The sequence below is a fragment of the Pecten maximus genome, chromosome 5, assembly GCF_902652985.1.
Source record: "Pecten maximus chromosome 5, xPecMax1.1, whole genome shotgun sequence".
Lineage (NCBI taxonomy): Eukaryota > Metazoa > Mollusca > Bivalvia > Pectinida > Pectinidae > Pecten > Pecten maximus.
Window position 1 is genome coordinate 20,665,884 of NC_047019.1, and position 20,644 is coordinate 20,686,527.

General features: G+C 36.8%; 1 protein-coding gene across 3 annotated transcripts in view; it reads right to left on the reverse strand.

Moving 5' to 3' along the window:
• LOC117327467 (dystrophin-like) overlaps nucleotides 1–20,644 on the reverse strand; it is a 336,112-nt gene that overhangs the window by 112,121 nt on the left and 203,347 nt on the right. For 2 of the 3 annotated variants that reach the window (XM_033884469.1, XM_033884470.1), the window contains exons 39-49: nucleotides 17,380–17,512; nucleotides 13,411–13,586; nucleotides 12,535–12,679; nucleotides 11,479–11,628; nucleotides 10,978–11,157; nucleotides 10,414–10,633; nucleotides 9,712–9,914; nucleotides 7,518–7,652; nucleotides 4,079–4,193; nucleotides 3,505–3,713; nucleotides 2,774–2,928 (exon numbers count right to left, since the gene is read on the reverse strand). In XM_033884469.1, coding sequence (XP_033740360.1) covers nucleotides 2,774–2,928; nucleotides 3,505–3,713; nucleotides 4,079–4,193; nucleotides 7,518–7,652; nucleotides 9,712–9,914; nucleotides 10,414–10,633; nucleotides 10,978–11,157; nucleotides 11,479–11,628; nucleotides 12,535–12,679; nucleotides 13,411–13,586; nucleotides 17,380–17,512 — 1,821 coding nt within the window. The remainder of the gene's footprint in view (nucleotides 1–2,773; nucleotides 2,929–3,504; nucleotides 3,714–4,078; nucleotides 4,194–7,517; nucleotides 7,653–9,711; nucleotides 9,915–10,413; nucleotides 10,634–10,977; nucleotides 11,158–11,478; nucleotides 11,629–12,534; nucleotides 12,680–13,410; nucleotides 13,587–17,379; nucleotides 17,513–20,644) is intronic. The other variant, XM_033884471.1, reaches the window with a different exon arrangement.

The window sequence follows — 20,644 nt, forward strand, 5'->3', positions numbered from 1 at the left end:
GGCTGGTGGAAGGACTAACTTGTGTAGTAGATGGTGCTGGTGGAAGGACTAACTGTGTAGTAGATGGGGCTGGTGGAAGGACTAACTTGTGTAGTAGATGGTGCTGGTGGAAGTACTAACTTGTGTAGTAGATGGTGCCGGTGGAAGGACTAACTTGTGTAGTAGATGGGGCTGGTGGAAGGACTAACTTGTGTAGTAGATGGTGCCGGTGGAAGGACTAACTTGTGTAGTAGATGGGGCTGGTGGAAGGACTAACTTGTGTAGTAGATGGTGCCGGTGGAAGGACTAACTTGTGTAGTAGATGGGGCTGGTGGAAGGACTAACTTGTGTAGTAGATGGTGTTGGTGGAAGGACTAACTTGTGTAGTAGATGGGGCTGGTGGAAGGACTAACTTGTGTAGTAGATGGGGCTGGTGGAAGGACTAACTTGTGTAGTAGATGGTGCCGGTGGAAGGACTAACTTGTGTAGTAGATGGGGCTGGTGGAAGGACTAACTTGTGTAGTAGATGGGGCTGGTGGAAGGACTAACTTGTGTAGTAGATGGTGCTGGTGGAAGGACTAACTTGTGTAGTAGATGGTGCCGGTGGAAGGACTAACTTGTGTAGTAGATGGTGTTGGTGGAAGGACTAACTAGTGTAGTAGATGGTGTCATTAGAAGGACTAACTTGTGTAGTAGATGGTGTTGGTGGAAGGACTAACTTGTGTTGTAGATGGTGTTGGTGGAAGGACTAACTTGTGTTGTAGATGGTGCTGTTGGAAGGACTAACTTGTGTTGTAGATGGTGCTGTTGGAAGGACTAACTAGTGTAGTAGATGGTGTTGGTGGAAGGACCAACTTGTGTTGTAGATGGTGCTGTTGAAAGGACTAACTTGTGTAGTAGATGGTGTTGGTGGAAGGACTAACTTGTGTAGTAGATGGTGCTGGTGGAAGGACTAACTTGTGTAGTAGATGGGGCTGGTGGAAGGACTAACTTGTGTAGTAGATGGTGCTGGTGGAAGGACTAACTTGTGTAGTAGATGGTGCTGGTGGAAGGACTAACTTGTGTAGTAGATGGTGCTGGTGGAAGGACTAACTTGTGTAGTAGATGGGGCTGGTGGAAGGACTAACTTGTGTAGTAGATGGTGCTGGTGGAAGGACTAACTTGTGTAGTAGATGGTGCTGGTGGAAGGACTAACTTGTTTAGTAGATGGTGCTGGTGGAAGGACTAACTTGTTTAGTAGATGGGGCTGGTGGAAGGACTAACTTGTTTAGTAGATGGTGCCGGTGGAAGGACTAACTTGTGTAGTAGATGGGGCTGGTGGAAGGACTAACTTGTGTAGTAGATGGGGCTGGTGGAAGGACTAACTTGTGTAGTAGATGGTGCCGGTGGAAGGACTAACTTGTGTAGTAGATGGGGCTGGTGGAAGGACTAACTTGTGTAGTAGATGGGGCTGGTGGAAGGACTAACTTGTGTAGTAGATGGTGCTGGTGGAAGGACTAACTTGTGTAGTAGATGGTGCCGGTGGAAGGACTAACTTGTGTAGTAGATGGTGTTGGTGGAAGGACTAACTAGTGTAGTAGATGGTGTCATTAGAAGGACTAACTTGTGTAGTAGATGGTGTTGGTGGAAGGACTAACTTGTGTTGTAGATGGTGTTGGTGGAAGGACTAACTTGTGTTGTAGATGGTGCTGTTGGAAGGACTAACTAGTGTAGTAGATGGTGTTGGTGGAAGGACCAACTTGTGTTGTAGATGGTGCTGTTGAAAGGACTAACTTGTGTAGTAGATGGTGTTGGTGGAAGGACTAACTTGTGTAGTAGATGGTGCTGGTGGAAGGACTAACTTGTGTAGTAGATGGGGCTGGTGGAAGGACTAACTTGTGTAGTAGATGGTGCTGGTGGAAGGACTAACTTGTGTAGTAGATGGTGCTGGTGGAAGGACTAACTTGTGTAGTAGATGGGGCTGGTGGAAGGACTAACTTGTGTAGTAGATGGTGCTGGTGGAAGGACTAACTTGTGTAGTAGATGGTGCTGGTGGAAGGACTAACTTGTTTAGTAGATGGTGCTGGTGGAAGGACTAACTTGTTTAGTAGATGGGGCTGGTGGAAGGACTAACTTGTTTAGTAGATGGTGCCGGTGGAAGGACTAACTTGTGTAGTAGATGGGGCTGGTGGAAGGACTAACTTGTGTAGTAGATGGGGCTGGTGGAAGGACTAACTTGTGTAGTAGATGGTGCTGGTGGAAGGACTAACTTGTTTAGTAGATGGTGCTGGTGGAAGGACTAACTTGTGTTGTAGATGGTGTTGGTGGAAGGACTAACTTGTGTAGTAGATGGTGCTGGTGGAAGGACTAACTTGTGTAGTAGATGGGGCTGGTGGAAGGACTAACTTGTTTAGTAGATGGTGCTGGTGGAAGGACTAACTTATGTAGTAGATGGGGCTGGTGGAAGGACTAACTTGTTTAGTAGATGGTGCTGGTGGAAGGACTAACTTGTGTAGTAGATGGGGCTGGTTGAAGGACTAACTTGTTTAGTAGATGGTGCTGGTGGAAGGACTAACTTGTTTAGTAGATGGTGCTGGTTGAAGGACTAACTTGTGTAGTAGATTGGGCCGGTGGAAGGACAAACTTGTGTTGTAGATGGTGTTGGTGGAAGGACTAACTTGTTAGTAGATTGGGCCGGTGGAAGGACTAACTTGTGTAGTAGATGGGGCTGGTGGAAGGACTAACTTGTGTAGTAGATGGTGTCATTAAAATGACTAACTTGTGTAGTAGATAGGGCATTGATTGAAGGACTTACTTATGTAATAGCGTTGACCATCGGTTCATGGCCTTCTCTAGCTGAAGTCTCACGTGACTTGTGTCATCATGACTATACTCGTCAATCAGCTTGCTCGCTAGCTTCTTGACATTGTCTATAATTCTCTGTCGCTCGTCAACCTCCTTTTGTAGAGCCTAGATCAAAACAATAAAATAATAGTCTACAAAACTGGACAATAAAGCTACTAAGTAACTTGAATGATGACTAAAGTTATTAGAGAACGTTTGTGAAACTTATGTTTCTGCTCCTACTTTGATGGAAAGGAAGCTATATACAAACTATAATAAGTTCAAAACATGTAAACAGTTTTGGGAAATACAATACAGTTTTCCAATATGACCGCACAGCAGTGATGTTTGATATCAATGTAACTCTAATTATCAGAGTTCTATCAATTCTAATAAAGAAACATTGCAAGTCTGAAGACCAAGAGCGAGTATATGCATCTGACCACTTCATGAGCATAACAAATACAAATATACTTCCTTCACACTCATTTTCAAATATATTCCTTTTCATTCAGTAAACCTGTTTTTAAGAACAGTGTAAATATTACAGCTTATCATCTCAGATATATAGCCTAGCTAGTGTTTTATAAATGACAAAATGCAAAATAACCAAAAGTATGGCTATTTCACTAAATTTAAGTGACACATTATATCGGTATAACAGGGTATCTATGATACAGTTGCTAGACTTAGCCTGCTCACCTGTTGCTGGGCAATCTGCTGATCCACATCTTGGGCACGAGGATCTACTGGATTTTTTTCCAGTTCATCCTCCACCTGTAAAAGCCAGCGCTCAAATTCTGCATGTATCTCGTCAAACTGACGACATTCCAGAAGCATGTCATCCAACTGGTTCTTCCGTCGATTCACACGGACATAGGCCTCATCCCATTGTTCCCGCAACTTCTCAGCTACAATTGAACAGATATGATTGGGATTCATTTAAATAAAGAAGTTGATTTTCATATTGATTTCAAAGTCTTTTACTTTAAAATCACACAGAATTTTAGGAATTGTTGTGCCTTTTGCTTTTTTCACAGCAAATAAAATTGAACAATAGATAATCAAAATTTGTTTATGCCTGTAAATTATCTCAATATTCATATAACAAATAATGTACATATCATTTATTTCCTTTTATAAAGAATCAAATTCAAAGAAATAGTACATTATTCAGAAAACATAATTTTCTGCAATGCCACAAATTTCAGGACTTTTATAATTAATTCAAACAAGCATGTTAATCCTTAAATGACAAATAGTCTTTAACATTTACCTCGTTCCTTTAGAGTTCTGCGCTCACTTTCACTGGCATTTTTCTGAAGACTTTCTGCAGCATTGAGCAAGTCCTCGAGTTGTGGTCGTTTTGTCTCCATATCCTGTAATACGTTCTGTAACAGGCAAATGTAACAGGTCTTAGTCACTCAAATGTTTGGTTTCAATGACTTTCTGTATTCAAAAGCAACATGTCTGTCACATCAATTCCCTCTACTATGCCACAGTGGATCAACAGTGTCTTCCTCATTTCAATCCTCCAAGCATTGATAACATTTGGGGAAAGGAAATGGGGGACCCTGGGTTCTTACATCAATCAAATCGAGGACTCCCCCATCACAAACAGATTAAATGAACATCCAAACAGTTATAAATGGGACCAGAATTTAATTCAAACTCACCCATATCATTGATCTAATTTCAGAACTAAAAGGGAGGATTACTGTGAAAAGGACAAGATATTCAGGGCAGCTATTTGGATTGTAAACTTTATTATCTGATCAGTGCTGAGAATATTTTATTGAAACAAATGAAGTCTATTATTGATTCTGTTTGAATGTGTAATTGACCAACAGCAGACCGTTTGTTATTACAACTGTACAGCTAATGTGCTATGGTTTTAAAAATCTTCGGCGCTGAAACATTCTATAATGAATGACATCACATTAATGGTGACTAGAGGGATTTCTTCACACTTTCACTTCATTTCGTCTCGTCTCAGCCAGGCTTGTAGAGTTTAAATAACATTAATTACTTTAAAATAATGCTACAAATGTCTCCAGACCGATTTCTATTCTAGAGTCAAACATACTTGTCTATTACAATCAATATGAAATGTTACTCTACCAAACAAATAAGGTGCTACAAGAACATATGAATAGAGCTAAAATCAGAAACTGATTAGTTATGCATTGTGGGAATTGTAGATTTGGAAATTCTGTTTACAACCATATAAAATATTCAGAGTGCCTGCATGTTTCTGTGCACATTAAAACTGTGTTCACAGTTTTCTCATACATTACACAACTTTTACCAAATAAAACGGCTGCATCTCTAAAGATGTATTAGGGGCTAGTGTGGATATAAAACTTGGCGTACCGTCATTCCAGGATAAAAACATACCACATGCATCTATACCACTGTGACAAACACATGCACGCTAGACTTTTCTGCGACGTACGTGTTGTAATACAAGGCATGTTCTAGGGACTAGAAGCCCATTCCCAATTTAAATTGGCTCAAACAGTCATGCACTATCCCTAAACAAGTGAGTAGTCTTCTGCCAAAAATGACACGAAAAGACTCATATGAAACAGATATAAATGTCCTGAGTCAGGCAGCAGGGATCTGATATAATTCAACTTTTTGTGCTGATGTCGGGGTGATGTAACGAGTAAAGATGGTAGGAGGAGAACAGCGGGGAGAGAATAAGGCAAAAGGTTTAAGCGGGGCGATGTGAGCGATGGTGCTATGACGGGGTAAGGAGCCAAACCAATCCTAATGAACAATGATGGAGACAACCTGTCCAAAACTTTTACATTCTGTATAAATCAATGACTATACTTTCCGGAAACATAAAACATAATTAACATTGAATACAACCTTGGACTAAGTCCTTGAAGTTTGCTGTAACCTGCCTGTCACATTTTAATGGTCACACAGTTGAAAATATGTACATGTTCTTGATGTTCTTTTGAAATGAAGTATTAATTATGAAGCTATTACACCTCCCCATCTACATTTTGATTCTATTTTCAGTTTCCTTTGTTGTCGCCTATATGGCCACACTTCCAGGTCCTTAAGAATCACTGACCAGTCTTAGAAGACAGCTGTATGGTGCAGTTTCGTTCTTTTTGCTCTCCTATATCTAAATCTTAATTTGTAATGAAAGGTAATAATATCTTGTGTCTTTTGTGCAATCATCTTAAATCACCTTAATACTTTCTTTAAACTTAGATCCTTAAACATTTGTTCCAGTATATTTTCTGTTAAACCTTTTTTAAATACCTATATTACAAGCCAAAACACTACAATCACCTCTTCATTGTTACAAACATTCTGTTGACAACAGGATCCCCTAGAGTCTCTTACATTGTATAGGTTTTGAGGGTTTAACAATTTTGTGAGTTCAAGAAAGCTTCCATTTTATTGCATTCTGAAACTCTATTCAAGAGTACAATTTCAACTGTTCCATTTTAAACTTCATTAAAGTTTAAATTTCATGACTTTGAATCACAGAAGTAAATACCGTGGTTTGCAGTATCTGAACGCTGACTCATTTTACCAACAGTAACAACCCCTCTCCACCAATCAAGTGGTTGGATTATATTTCACAATCCAATCCTGATATTGGTATCATAACATATGTTTCTTAGAAAACTAAATCAATTAAAATGTAATATTTTAAAGACATCAGGAGAAAGACATAGCCATAAATTTGTTTAGCTCTACTGGAGAATCATTATTTGTCGATATGTTCTCTGGTAATCGTGTTAGCGTAGGCCTACTTCTAACCACGTAGCCCTGATCATATTTAACCAACACCATACACAAACTCATCGTGTCACTTGGTGTTCTATAGGATGGTGTAACCCCCCAAACATCTACTTACCCCTCTGTTTGTTATAACCATGTAACACACCAAATCTAACTATCTACACAATTTCAAGACCTGAATATCGATCAACATATATTGATTGATGAATTTTAAGAAAATCAAATAATTTATTATTATCATAGATAATTAAGTTTACGAAATCTTTTGTTTTATGAAGTTCAATAAAATGCTTTGAAATCATGCTTGGTTCCTGTTTCCATAATGGTAAATGTGAGTTAATTTATAAAATCTTCTGACTTGATTTAAGTATTGAGAGCTTGATGCTATACAGTTCCTGAAATAAAATTCATCATTTGGAAGGAGGATGGTACTGTTGTAGCTAATCATATACTATATCATACCTACAGACCTAAAATGCTATAATGTTTAAGTGCGAATGCCTCTAAGCAGTGTAAAAAGCAGTGTAGCGCTGAGATATTTCTGGAAGTAATCATCAAAACATTCACTTCAAATCAGTGAATTATTAATTTCAAAGAAAACTTTAAAGTTTCACAAAGTTAATGTAAAATATCATAATTCCATTTTATATATCAAATTTCAATCATTAAAGTATAAATTAATGTTTTATAATTTGATTACAATCAATACGCTCTGAGGAAAAGAGTATTTTATTACAATGTGCCATACGTAGAACTACAGAGAAACATACCAACCTCACACATTCACAGCACTATAAGGTAGAAAGTTTATAAAAACACCTCCACCAATGAAAGCTTTAGTTTTCCTAGCTGCATGGTGCCATTTTGCTGTAATTTTTTTTTCATTTTCTTGCTTGTTTTAATCAGCAGAAAAAAATACAACTAAAGTAAAAGTCCCCACAGACCTGTAGGTGCGTGAGCTGTTGAGACATATCATGTACAAGTGCCTGAGCATCGCCAAGGTCAAGGTCGACGGCACTAAGGTCATGTTCCGACAGATTCAAACTGCTGTCGCTGTCTGAGGACTGCAGGTGGAGAGACTGAGGATGCACACGGAGCAGTCAGCAAACAAAAGATTAGTAATCACACGGCAAAGCAAAGAAATGATCGCAATACTAGTATAGGCTATACATGGACATATAGCTGTACAGACTGAAAGACCTACTTTCCACAGAGCTAAATTTTACTTCAAAATTATTGATATTTAGATCTCTTAACACAATATTAGGATCCATATTTTCAGAAGTAATTTTAACAGTTGCAATTTTGAATAGTTCCCATATCACAATATCTATATTATTATACAATTGACTATCAAAGTTCTTTTGCCTATAAATCTCACGACTGACTGATTAATTTCCAAATTTCATGATGAGAGAGTACTAATAAGGTTCCTTTTTATTTCAGTATTTTACACAAAACACGCACTTAGAAGAATATGGAAGTATATAAGTGTGTATTCCTAAAATTCTAATTTGTCTTTAAAAGATGAGGATAAATCTGAGAAACCTTGACATAAATCTGGGAAAGCTTTCTTATTTTTAAAGTATCATGATATCAACTATAGATATTAATTAATTGAAGGGAACCCAATAAATCCTTATCAAAACAGCAAAGCCTGTACAGATATATATCACTATGGAATATCTATAGATATAGTTGCTAGCGATGAGTTCAAAATATAAATCAAATTAAATATCTCATATATACAAGAGGCCCATGGGCCTTAACGGTCACCTGAGATTTGAATTATTTCAGTTAATTTAATTGACCCTTTTTTAGCCCGACCCATCAGTTAAAGGGGTCAGTCAGGGCCAACATGTGCATACCATTAAGCTTTCATAAATCCAACAAATAACTGTCAAAAATGTGATTTCTCTATATAAACTATAGTAAAATTTACCCCCTCCCCAGGGGCAAACGTGAGACCCCAGAGTCATGAAATTCACAATTTTGGTAAAGCACCTTAAGACCCTTTCATCTATAAAGAGTGTTTGACTCCACCATATCTGAGAGTAGAGAAGAAGATTTTTTAAGTTTTAGTCAATTTGACCCTTTTTGGCCCCGCCCCCAGGCCCTGGGGGTCAGTCAGGGCCAACATGTGCATACCAACATACAGTCATCCCACACTGATAATGTTAACCAAGTTAGAATGAATTTCAATAGAAATCCAACAAATAATTGTCAAAAATGTGACTTCCCTATATACACTATAGTAAAGTTTACCCCCTCCCCAGGGGCAAACATGAGACCCAAGGGTCATGAAATTCACAATTTTGGTAAAGCACCTTAAGAAGCTTTCGGCCAAATTTCATTGAATTTGGTGTAGCGGTTTTGGAGAAGAAGTTGAAAACGTAAATTGTTTACAGACGGACGACGACGGACAAAAGGCGATTAGAATAGTTCACTTGAGACTTTGTCTCAGGTGACCTAAAAACACAAGTAAAATTCCAAAAACGAATAAAAAGAACAAATTATGATTTGGAAAATGCTTTTGTTACAAATTAGTAAGGAATCACTTGATTAAAGACACAGCACAATTACTACAACACACAATAAATGCAATGATTAACAATATGATATATGATTATACATTATAAGATTAGGGTTACATGAAATGCATTTCACCACCTCTAACATAACATTATAATGCTACAGTACAAAAATATTATGATGTGCAAAATGAAATAAAATTAATTGAGATATATATATGTATATTATGACGTGCAACATCATTGTATACAGTATGACTGCTGCTACTCACACAGAAACATTTCTACACAAAATATTTGGTGTCTAAATGGATTCAAGAGTTACCTCCCTTTACCAAGCAAAGCCAATATTAAGATAGTTTTGAGTCAGCCAGGAGCTGGATTAGTTAGACATACAGGCTTTTGCAAATGGATTTTTGATAATAAAACCAAAGTAATCAACAATTTAGTATCAAATTATTTTCTTTTACAAAATCCTTCTTGAATCCTAAAGGCACCAAAACTATTTTGATAAAAATATTCTAAAGCAACAGCACCCAAGACAAGCTCTATAACGACACAGACAAAGGCAAGCTTTTATAAAGACATAGATTGGCATGAGACTAACCGTCTGGCGCTGTATCATCTGTTCAATGTCCTTGATGTCGCCGACTGTGACACGTTGTGACTTCAGCATTCTCTCCAGAAGTGTCAGCCAATCACGGAGCTCTGCCAGGGACTTGTCAAAGTCAGGCCAGGGCGATGTCTGGTGAAGTTCTATTTGTGTCGTCTTGGTTGTACTCTGGTGTAGCTCCACCTGACTAACTTTTACTGTAATAGATAATAAAAGTACTGATATAATCTAGAACTTTCAGCCAAATGCTAATTTTAATATGTATCCATAACTCCATATGCCTGAACTGTTGAAAAAATCATAGGTTTGATATAAAAGACAGACTTGAAAATGGCGGGGACATAAAAGTATAAAAATTACCTGGATCTAAAGGAGGGATTTCACTGACCAGACAAGATTGTGTCCTTGGCCAGATTGGAGAAGTTGATTACTAAAGAAATACTACAATATCAGTTAATTGACCCCAAAGATCTTTCAATGAAAAGACACAGCATTCAGCACCATGTTGAAAAAAGAAAGGGGACATCACTCGAACAGTATTGAAGAAAAATTATTGGAAGAAAGGACTCTATTAGTATTAGAATCATACGACTGTCCTAGACCTCAACATTTCCTTTTAAATAATCTTTTGGACCATTCAATGGCACCATTTTACGGGGGGTTTGGAGAGTATCATACCAAGGCTTGGTCACCTACCTTGTTTGAGTACCTCCTCGACCTTGACCTCTACAGGAGGTTTCACATTTTCTGTGAGTTGTTTTACTAACAGCCAATCAGCGTTGAGGTTGTTGAGTTGTTGCTGGATGGTATCCGGGACGATGATCTCATCCTGGGCACTCTCTTCCATCAACTGACTGTAACGCAGGTTAAGGTTATCCACATTGGCCTGTCGCACCACCAGGGCCTCAGGGGTCGGCTGGAGGTCAAAAGGTCACATTAATATTCATTTCAATTTATATTATATTCGATCCCACTTGTGGGATATCCCTAAAGTATACATTTAACATAGATTTTAAGGTAATGAAACAAATCTTTCCAGTAATTTTTGAAAATGAAACTATAATGATTTGTATAAATTCAGTAAAAAATATCTTAATATAGATCTATATCCAAGTTTGAATGTCAGGAAAACAGCTTAAATTTACAATTTACTCTTCACTAGTATGACAGAATATGCTGACAATGGAACCCAATAATCTGCCATGATCATTCAATTAAATACTAAGTTAAGTCATTATTTTTCTCTGTATCTTGCCTTACCTGGTGATCAAGGATGATGGCGTCCGTCTCATCCAGACCGGACGGTTTCTGTTGTAACTCGAGTACTTGTCGTGTGGACTCGAGCCACGTCTGTAGTTCATCGATCTCTAGTTGGAATGTACGTAGTTTGTGTAGTCGTCCCTCCATCACCTTGATCTGGTCAGGCAGTTCATTCGAAACCTTGGTTCGAGACAAATATATATATATATATACATCACTGATATATCTATATTATGATATTTTTTTAAAACGCTTAAAAAAATTTGTGCTATTCAGTCATTTTTGTCAATATTTCTTAAAAGCTCTGTTCTTATATTGTTTCAGAAAAAAATATGACATTTAATTTATTAATGATATAACATGTAAAGTAAATTTTATTGCAAAACTGATCAGCAGGTCGAGGAATTGAGAATACATAAATTCTTTCCATATCAACACATTCTGGTCACACAGAACTGCGGTGCTCTCTAAAAGTTATGTAAGGGAGATAACTGTTGTTACCTTGGCAAACCTAGTAGTGAGATTCTCTAGATCCTTTCCGATGTTTTCCTTGTCTTCTACAGACATAGATTCCTGTTTTAGCATGGAATGGCCATTTCTATTAATAGCATCTAGAATCTGTTGTTTTGTAGAAATCTCATCCTCCCGGTCCTGTAACAGAGGATGACGGTTAGAGAATTTACCAGTTTATGTCAAATATGAATGATAAAATGTTGGACCAGATATATAAGGATGTCTAATCCAACATATCCGATTCTTCAATGTAATGACAACCAATTTCTTTGGCAATGTATCCTGTAAGGTACTTGTCAACCTGAAGTTATATAATCTCTTTAAATAGTATATAGGCGATACACATTACACAAACATATATTATCCATTCAAAGTAATTCAGGTCATAGCCCCAATCTACTATCTACAACAGTTACATGACCTAATAACTCAGCTCTTTATTACCCGGAGGCTATCTTCTTGAAATCTCATTTTTTCTGTAACAGTGTAACTTCAATTTCCATACTTTTTCCCTCTATACAAATCTGTCATTTTTAAATGAAACCTAGATGAATTAACCTCATTTTTATTATATTTCTTATTTATATTTCTGCCCGCCATGTTACTTATAACTTTTCATTTTCATAAGGATTCTGAACTATTGTCACTTTATTTGACCCTCAGAAAAAGAAGATTTTTTTTTAGCCGTTTTTAGCTTTCCTTATTTACTCTGAAACTATCATTAACACAATTTATCTTAAAATCTATCCTATTTTTTCTCTGAATTATACCTACTTTCCTAATCTGTATAACAAGGTGATAGTATTTCTTCTATAACCTTACATTTACATTCCTAAACTCTACAATACCAACCTAATTTCATGATTTCACTAATAATTAAGGGTTAAATTATCTTTTTAAAGTTTTTTTTTTTTTGTAAACTTGGCCTACTTTCATAACCACTACAAAAGCTTTTTAAATTATTTTCTTTGTGACTTTTCATGACCCCTACAAAATACTTTTATTTTCTCGGTAACCTATATACACGACCTCTAGAACACATACCCTCATCTTTTCCAGGAGTTCCTCTAAGGCATCCTCTTCCAATATCACAAAAGTGGACAGAATATTTTCAGTCTCATCTATCCAGAAAAATAACTCATCCATGTCAAAAGTAAAATCTACTGTTTTAACACTCTCTGTCTCAGACCTGAAACATAAAATGTGGATAAGTTTACAGTTAAGGATATATTTTTGATTTCAGAATATTTGATTGTGTAGATCTTCAATACAATTGGAATTAGGCAACACGTATAGCCTATACAAGCCCTCTCCCTACCGTGATAATAACAGTACATACACATCAATACAATGTTATATAAAATTTTTATGATTATGATTAAGTGATCAAACATGATAAAATAGCAGACTGTACCATATAAAATAAATCATCATGACATAGAAGTAAGTCTTATATTCATATCGTTATGTATAAATTACAGTTTATAAGCTAATCTTCACAATTCAGGTAAAGTTAAGGATTCATGTTATCTAACACATAATCTTTCTTTGAATCAGAGTTATCTCCCTTAAAAATTAAACTGACTTATACTTCGAATTCAATTTTTCTTGGTAGTTATTTTTTAACTAATGAAGACAACCATGGTAATATATTTTTTCATCTTTTAATGGATTCTAATGTTGTTGTTTTTTTTGACTGCCAAAAGATGCAGCATCATGCAAGCATGAAAATTTTGATGGAGTGGAGTTATTCCCCCTGATAACTCTTCATGGAGATAGGATGCAACTCACACCAAGACAGTTTATGTCATTAAAAGGATAAGAGGTATATATTCATATGTCCTTAGTAATGATCAACTCATAGTCTTATATTTCAGGATAATGTACTAAAATATTTTCAAGAAATGTCTTTTCACATACCGATCGTGCCGCTCCAGAACAGCGGTACAGATATTTTTCCAGCGTTGGTTCAGGGACTCGAGTTTGCCCCTAAGAGTAGCTGCGTCTATGGCTGCAGATTGACGGATTATCTCGTTGCCAGAAGCGTTCATACTGTTGACCGTACCTTGTTGGTTCTTTATCCCACTTTCCAGCTGCTGTAATAGTGAAATGTTTAAATGCAGTTAACTGACTATGTCTTTATTTCTAAATATATAAAATAAACACAATGATTTTTTCATTTTTAGAATTTTTATTGAAAAAATTCTTTCTTTCTATTTTTTAATCAAAATAAGAAATAATTTTGAGCAGAGCTCATGCATTCAGGTTTCCTGCTTCCATTCTTCACCGTTACTTTTGTAATTACACTTTTTAAAGATAAATTTTTCAATGAATTCCCTCACTCTCCAAATAATTAACCCAATAAATTATAATTTTGAAGTAATTTGTATCATAAAATGATGAACTTTGATTTTAACACATCTGAAAGCCATCACAAACAGCATCTGTTGCAGTGACCTAATTCTGGTATATGTCAATAACAAACAAATTTTGAAGATCCTATTCAAAACAGAATGGGTGATACCTAGAACAGAGTTTGTGGATAGATAGATGGACCCTCTTTATACTGTATACTCGCTCTTTTTAAAACAAGGGTTTAAAGAGGATTATAAAATCAAATTTGTATCTATGCATTGACCTACTTTCTCTATCAAAAGAACCACAACATTCTGTTTGGTTTGCCTGACAGAAAATAAAATGTCCTCTGTTGAGTCATCTTTTAGATACAAACCACGAATGAACCAGAATTAAATTATATAGATATTGTTGATGACACACCAACCGCCATCATCGGTAATCTATACCCGTGGTTTGTTATGCAGCCTTTAATTAGATAACACAAAGATCAGAGACGTTATATCTAAAACACCATCACACAAACTACTGAACGTAGATAATTGCTACATAAGCAGGTCATATCCACCAGGAGGTCCCAGAGAGAATAATTGACAGTGAAGTGGCCTGGATTATGTCAAATGGCTTACACAGACCCTTATAGATTCAATATTTATTAAAGTGTTAAGAAACATCAATGTTTTCCCGTTGTACTGAGAATAACTAGAATTCCACAGAAGTGGATGTGTCGCCTGCGCTTTTCTTAATGGAAAGGGTGTCATTTTGAAAATATCAAGGTTATCATATGAAAAGCATTGTTTTGTTTTCCTGACAAGCCACAAAAAGGATGAAAAACTGATAATTATCTGTGTGCAAAGGGAAGTAACTCCAGCAAAAATAGAATTTTTTACATGGGTTCAAACTCAATCTGAAATCTAATATGATAATGCCACATAACAGTAACAAATTTATGCAGCAAGCAAAGAGAAAAAGTCCAGAAAACAGGTAATCACAAGAATTTCCAATGAACAAAAGGCCATAACTCCAGCAAAAAAGCAAATACTGAGAGAAGGTTTGAACTCAAATTTATGATGACAAAGCCACATACTAAATTACAAAATGATGTGGCGGGTGGTAGCCAAAAAAAAGTCAGGAAAACAGTTAATTCTGCAAATTTACAAAGTTCGAAGGGCCATAACTCATGCAAACAAAAGGCCCAAAGGGCATGAATTGCTCACATGACCAGATATTAATTATGGCAAAATTACTACTTTTGATTTTCCTGTTTACCGTGATATGTTAGTGATGTTTTAGGAATGGTTTACAATATTTCTAAAAGAGAAGATATGACCCACTGATGCATTGCATTAATGTGGATTTTGCAAAATTGCATTGTCAAATTGAGATAATGCATTGAAATAACAAGAAATACCCATGTCTTTGTTATATCAAACATTATACCCACTCACTAGAGCATGTTGTACATCAGATGTAGTATACATTAAATTGTGCACATGAAAAGGACACATATCTCAATGTTGACCTTGAAAATAGGCCAAGGTCATTTGTATACTGAATCTTTAGAGCAATGAATCCTTGTAACCTGCTGGCAAAATATTGTACACATGGGTCTGCTGGAACTTCTGTGACCTTGAAAATAGGTCAAGGTCATTTATATAAGGAAACTTATACCACTCTGCCATAGGTACACGCTGGCAAAATATCAGCACTCTGGACCTTCTAGAACTTAATTGAGAAGAAGTTTTTAACATATTTCACCCCTGTGACCTTGAAAATAGGTAGAGGTCATTTATATGAGTAAACCTGAACTCTTCCCCATGTACCTCCTGACCAAATATCAGTTCCCAGTTGCTTATAGCAATGGATGGACGATGGATGCCCACTCATGCACCATACCATAAGCTCACTGGCGCTTATTGCTATGTGCGCCTAAAAATGTAATATTGACATGGGGTTCAAACTAGATTTTTGATCTAATCTGATAAAGCCACACACCAAGTAATACATGGATGCAGCAAGTGGTATTGAAAAAAGGTCTGGAAAACAGGTAATTACCAGAATTTCCTATGTGCAAAGGGCAAAAATGGAATATTGACATGGGGTTCGAACTCTAACTGTAATCTATTATGAAAAAGCCGCACACTAAGTAATAAATAGATGTGGCAAATGGTCAGGAAAAAAAGTTTGGAAAACTGAAGTGTGACTGAGAATGACGCCCAACAAAGTGATCCCTAAGTGTCCATCATGCTTCTCAGGTGACACAAAAATTATCGGAATTCAAACTCCCTGGTAAGTATGAATCACAGAATTATATCACCTGTGAATATATGTAGACATTCGGACTTTTATCTGAGATACAGAGAGCTATTTAGGATGTTAATTGGCACCAGTCTAAACTGAAATTATTTCATATTAAAGTGAAAATTCCCAACATCGCTGTTTACATCAGAAATTTCTATCTCAATTCAAATAGAAACTTGTGAAAATGAGGCTACATGAAAAGTAAACAAAATGGACCTTATTTTGGTAGCCAGCTTGTGTACTATCATTTCCTTTACATTTCTGTGACTGGGAATGTAAATCTAGCAGGCCTGGGAAGGTCTATCATGACTATGGATTATATGTACTTTCTTTTTTTTTCATACTAAAACAGTTGATGTGCTGGTTACCTCTCAAAAACAATATATAGTCAAAGTACCTATTATTTTTTTGATAGATAGCAAAATAATCACGACTTTTCAGAAACTTGTTTAAACCGGCCAAAAATGGTGCAACTTTCTGCAAAAGTAAACATACATAAATGTATGTCATAGGTAGTGGTGCCCCTCCCTTTCATTTTCGGACTAGTGATGGCCAACTGACCCTAAATTTCTTTGTTTAAACATCTTCATAGTGTTTCATTGAGTATCAATATCAATGATTGGCAAATATATTAATAAGGTTCTATTAAAGACCTTAAATACTATTTAGGTAAAATGAAATTTGTATACCTCCTGAAACAACCTTTCATGAATCAGCCATCTTTGTTCTATCTGAATTTCCTACAGCGAGCATGCGCATGCACAATTTGTTTACACTTTTTTCAAATGATAATGATACAATTTAGTTATGGACTTTTTTTTTAGAAATCGTTTGTGCAATAACTTTTAATTCAATTTCAGAATACAGAAAGAGTATAATTTTAAACATACTGTCAAATGTTAGAATACTTTTTAACTGTAACGAGATCAGATATTTATTTGATGAGTTCATTTAAACTCTAATCACCTAACTGATACATAGCTATATATGTCTATGTCCTAGATGACACGAGAACCATTGACATAACTTAGGTCACACTCCAAAATGATGTCACGTTATTGTCATGTGATCCAGAATGTTTCTAAATTTCCTGCCAATGCGATCCAGGCTCACACGAGTTATTGTAAATATTTTGACATGAGTAACACTATAAATCAAACAGCAGTGTACAGTTGTGGATCAGTTTCAGACATAATAGTAATCAGAGGTCAATAGTTTTATTAAGGTAATTACATTATATATGGCATCTCGGTCTCCGGAGTCAGCCAGCATCCGGAGTTGTCTCTCCGCATCGTCCAGCCAGCCTCTCAGCTCGGTCATCTCATTATTGAACTGTCTCCACTGGTCAGCAGCTTTGGACCAACGCCTGTGGACAGAGAGCATAACCTTGGACACTTATAGACTACAGACAAATTAAGGCCAGATTGGACACCATCAGGACCTACGTAACTATTGTTAAGATGGGAGGAATTATCATGGTCAAGTGAGAATGTATTGGATGTCCCATTAGAATGACCAGTAAAAGAATCGCCATCAGTGGTCACACCTGTGGTCAGCGAGAAAGTATTAGGTGTTTGGACCAGAATAACCAGTATAACGATATAATATGAGTGGTCAAATATGATGAATTATGATACGCATGATCAGAGGGTATTAAGTCTGTTATAAGATTAACCTGATCTTCGTGTATATGTAACGAAGTCTGATATTGTTATACTACGTGTTTACAGTAAGACGGCTATACAAGAAATAAAAGGTCGGAGAAGAAATCGTTCCTGATGTCACCGTCGATAGATCAGTCAATGTGACACAGTATTGTAGTCATACAGAGATACAAATCAGAAAATTTCCTTTTAAATTCATTGATGATTATGACAATATGCATATATTACGCTTGACTGAGGATGTTTATAAATAACAGTATGTGTGCGGGATGGCTGCCAAACAAACCATACCGACCATTGTTGAAACATGCATATCACCATCATTCCCTATAGAGAACTCAAATACAATAGAAAAGGCATTAAACCATGTGAATGAAAACACTATCATTTCTCGAATGTAAACAGAGGGAGACAACGCACGGAGTACACGTGTGTAGCCATGGATAATCCGTTGTATGACGGTCTGATCTGATGAAGCCTCACACACACAATCAATGGCTGACATATCGCTATCCCTACAACACAATACATGCTTACTTTATGTACTCAGCCATTATCCGTACATTCCCCAAAGGTGCCTTTCCGCTAAATTCTACAGAAAATGGTTGTCAGAGAATCAGTCCTTCCTGCCATGGAACTGTTCTATATATAGCAAGTCTTGGATGACTTAACCGTCATACAAGCAGCCAAGGCAAAAGCTTTCAGATCTACCATTAGATGATTGTCGTGTGCTCCCAATGCAATCCCACAGCGATGCACTGGTAAAATCTCTTGTGAAATAATTTAATGAACATATGCTGGGTACTTTTTGAAAAAAAAAAAAAAAAAAAACCTGATTAAATCTTTGACACCAAACAAGTGGCAGTGTCACCATATTAAACCACAGGGACACTTTCACCGCGGCAACCAATATAGTTTGCCATAATTACGGAATAAACCAAATCTCAATCGAATGATTTTTTGTATGGAGCAACTTATAGTAACAGGAGCTGTGCTTCAATTACACCTCTGATTACACAATCTACATCCTATCACGGAGATTTTATTGAATGAAAAACTTACAAAATAGATGATGTTTGCCTGATACCATACAAGTTTGCCAGAGATTTTGATGATCAATACTGTTTTACAGCAGGATTCCAGCATTGGTATGAAACTAGCAGAAAGGCCTTGGCTAGGCCATAGTTTTATATTACCCTGTGGTACAGTCTGTATTACATGGCTAGGTCATAGTTTTATATTACCCTGTGGTACAGTCTGTATTACATGGCTAGGTCATAGTTTTATATTACCCTTTGGTACAGTCTGTATTACATGGCTAGGCCATAGTTTTATATTACCCTGTGGTACAGTCTGTATTACATGGCTAGGCCATAGTTTTATATTAACCTGTGGTACAGTCTGTATTACATGGCTAGGTCATAGTTTTATATTACCCTGTGGTACAGTCTGTATTACATAGCTAGGTCATAGTTTTATATTACCCTGTGGTACAGTCTGTATTACATGGCTAGGTCATAGTTTTATATTACCCTGTGGTACAGTCTGTATTACATGGCTAGGCCATAGTTTTATATTACCCTGTGGTACAGTCTGTATTACATGGCTAGGCCATAGTTTTATATAGCTCAGTGGTACAGTCTGTATTACATGGCTAGGTCATAGTTTTATATTACCCTGTGGTACAGTCTGTATTACATGGCTAGGCCATAGTTTTATATAGCCCTGTGGTACAGTCTGTATTACATGGCTAGGCCATAGTTTTATATTACCCTGTGGTACAGTCTGACATGGCTAGGCCATAGTTTTATATTACCCTGTGGTACAGTCTGTATTACATGGCTAGGCCATAGTTTTATATTACCCTGTGGTACAGTCTGTATTACATGGCTAGGCCATAGTTTTATATAGCCCTGTGGTACAGTCTGTATTACATGGCTAGGCCATAGTTTTATATTACCCTGTGGTACAGTCTGTATTACATGGCTAGGCCATAGTTTTATATAGCCCTGTGGTACAGTCTGTATTACATGGCTAGGCCATAGTTTTATATTACCCTGTGGTACAGTCTGTATTACATGGCTAGGCCATAGTTTTATATTACCCTGTGGTACAGTCTGTATTACATGGCTAGGCCATAGTTTTATATTACCCTGTGGTACAGTCTGTATTACATGGCTAGGCCATAGTTTTATATTACCCTGTGGTACAGTCTGTATTACATGGCTAGGCCATAGTTTTATATTACCCTGTGGTACAGTCTGTATTACATGGCTAGGCCATAGTTTTATATTACTCTGTGGTACAGTCTGTATTACATGGCTAGGCCATAGTTTTATATTACCCTGTGGTACAGTCTGTATTACATGGCTAGGCCAAAGTTTTATATAGCCCTGTGGTACAGTCTGTATTACATGGCTAGGCCATAGTTTTATATTACCCTGTGGTACAGTCTGTATTACATGGCTAGGCCATAGTTTTATATTACCCTGTGGTACAGTCTGACATGGCTAGGCCATAGTTTTATATAGCCCTGTGGTACAGTCTGTATTACATGGCTAGGCCATAGTTTTATATTACCCTGTGGTACAGTCTGTATTACATGGCTAGGCCATAGTTTTATATTACCCTGTGGTACAGTCTGTATTACATGGCTAGGCCATAGTTTTATATTACCCTGTGGTACAGTCTGTATTACATGGCTAGGCCATAGTTTTATATTACCCTGTGGTACAGTCTGTATTACATGGCTAGGCCATAGTTTTATATTACCCTGTGGTACAGTCTGTATTACATGGCTAGGCCATAGTTTTATATTACCCTGTGGTACAGTC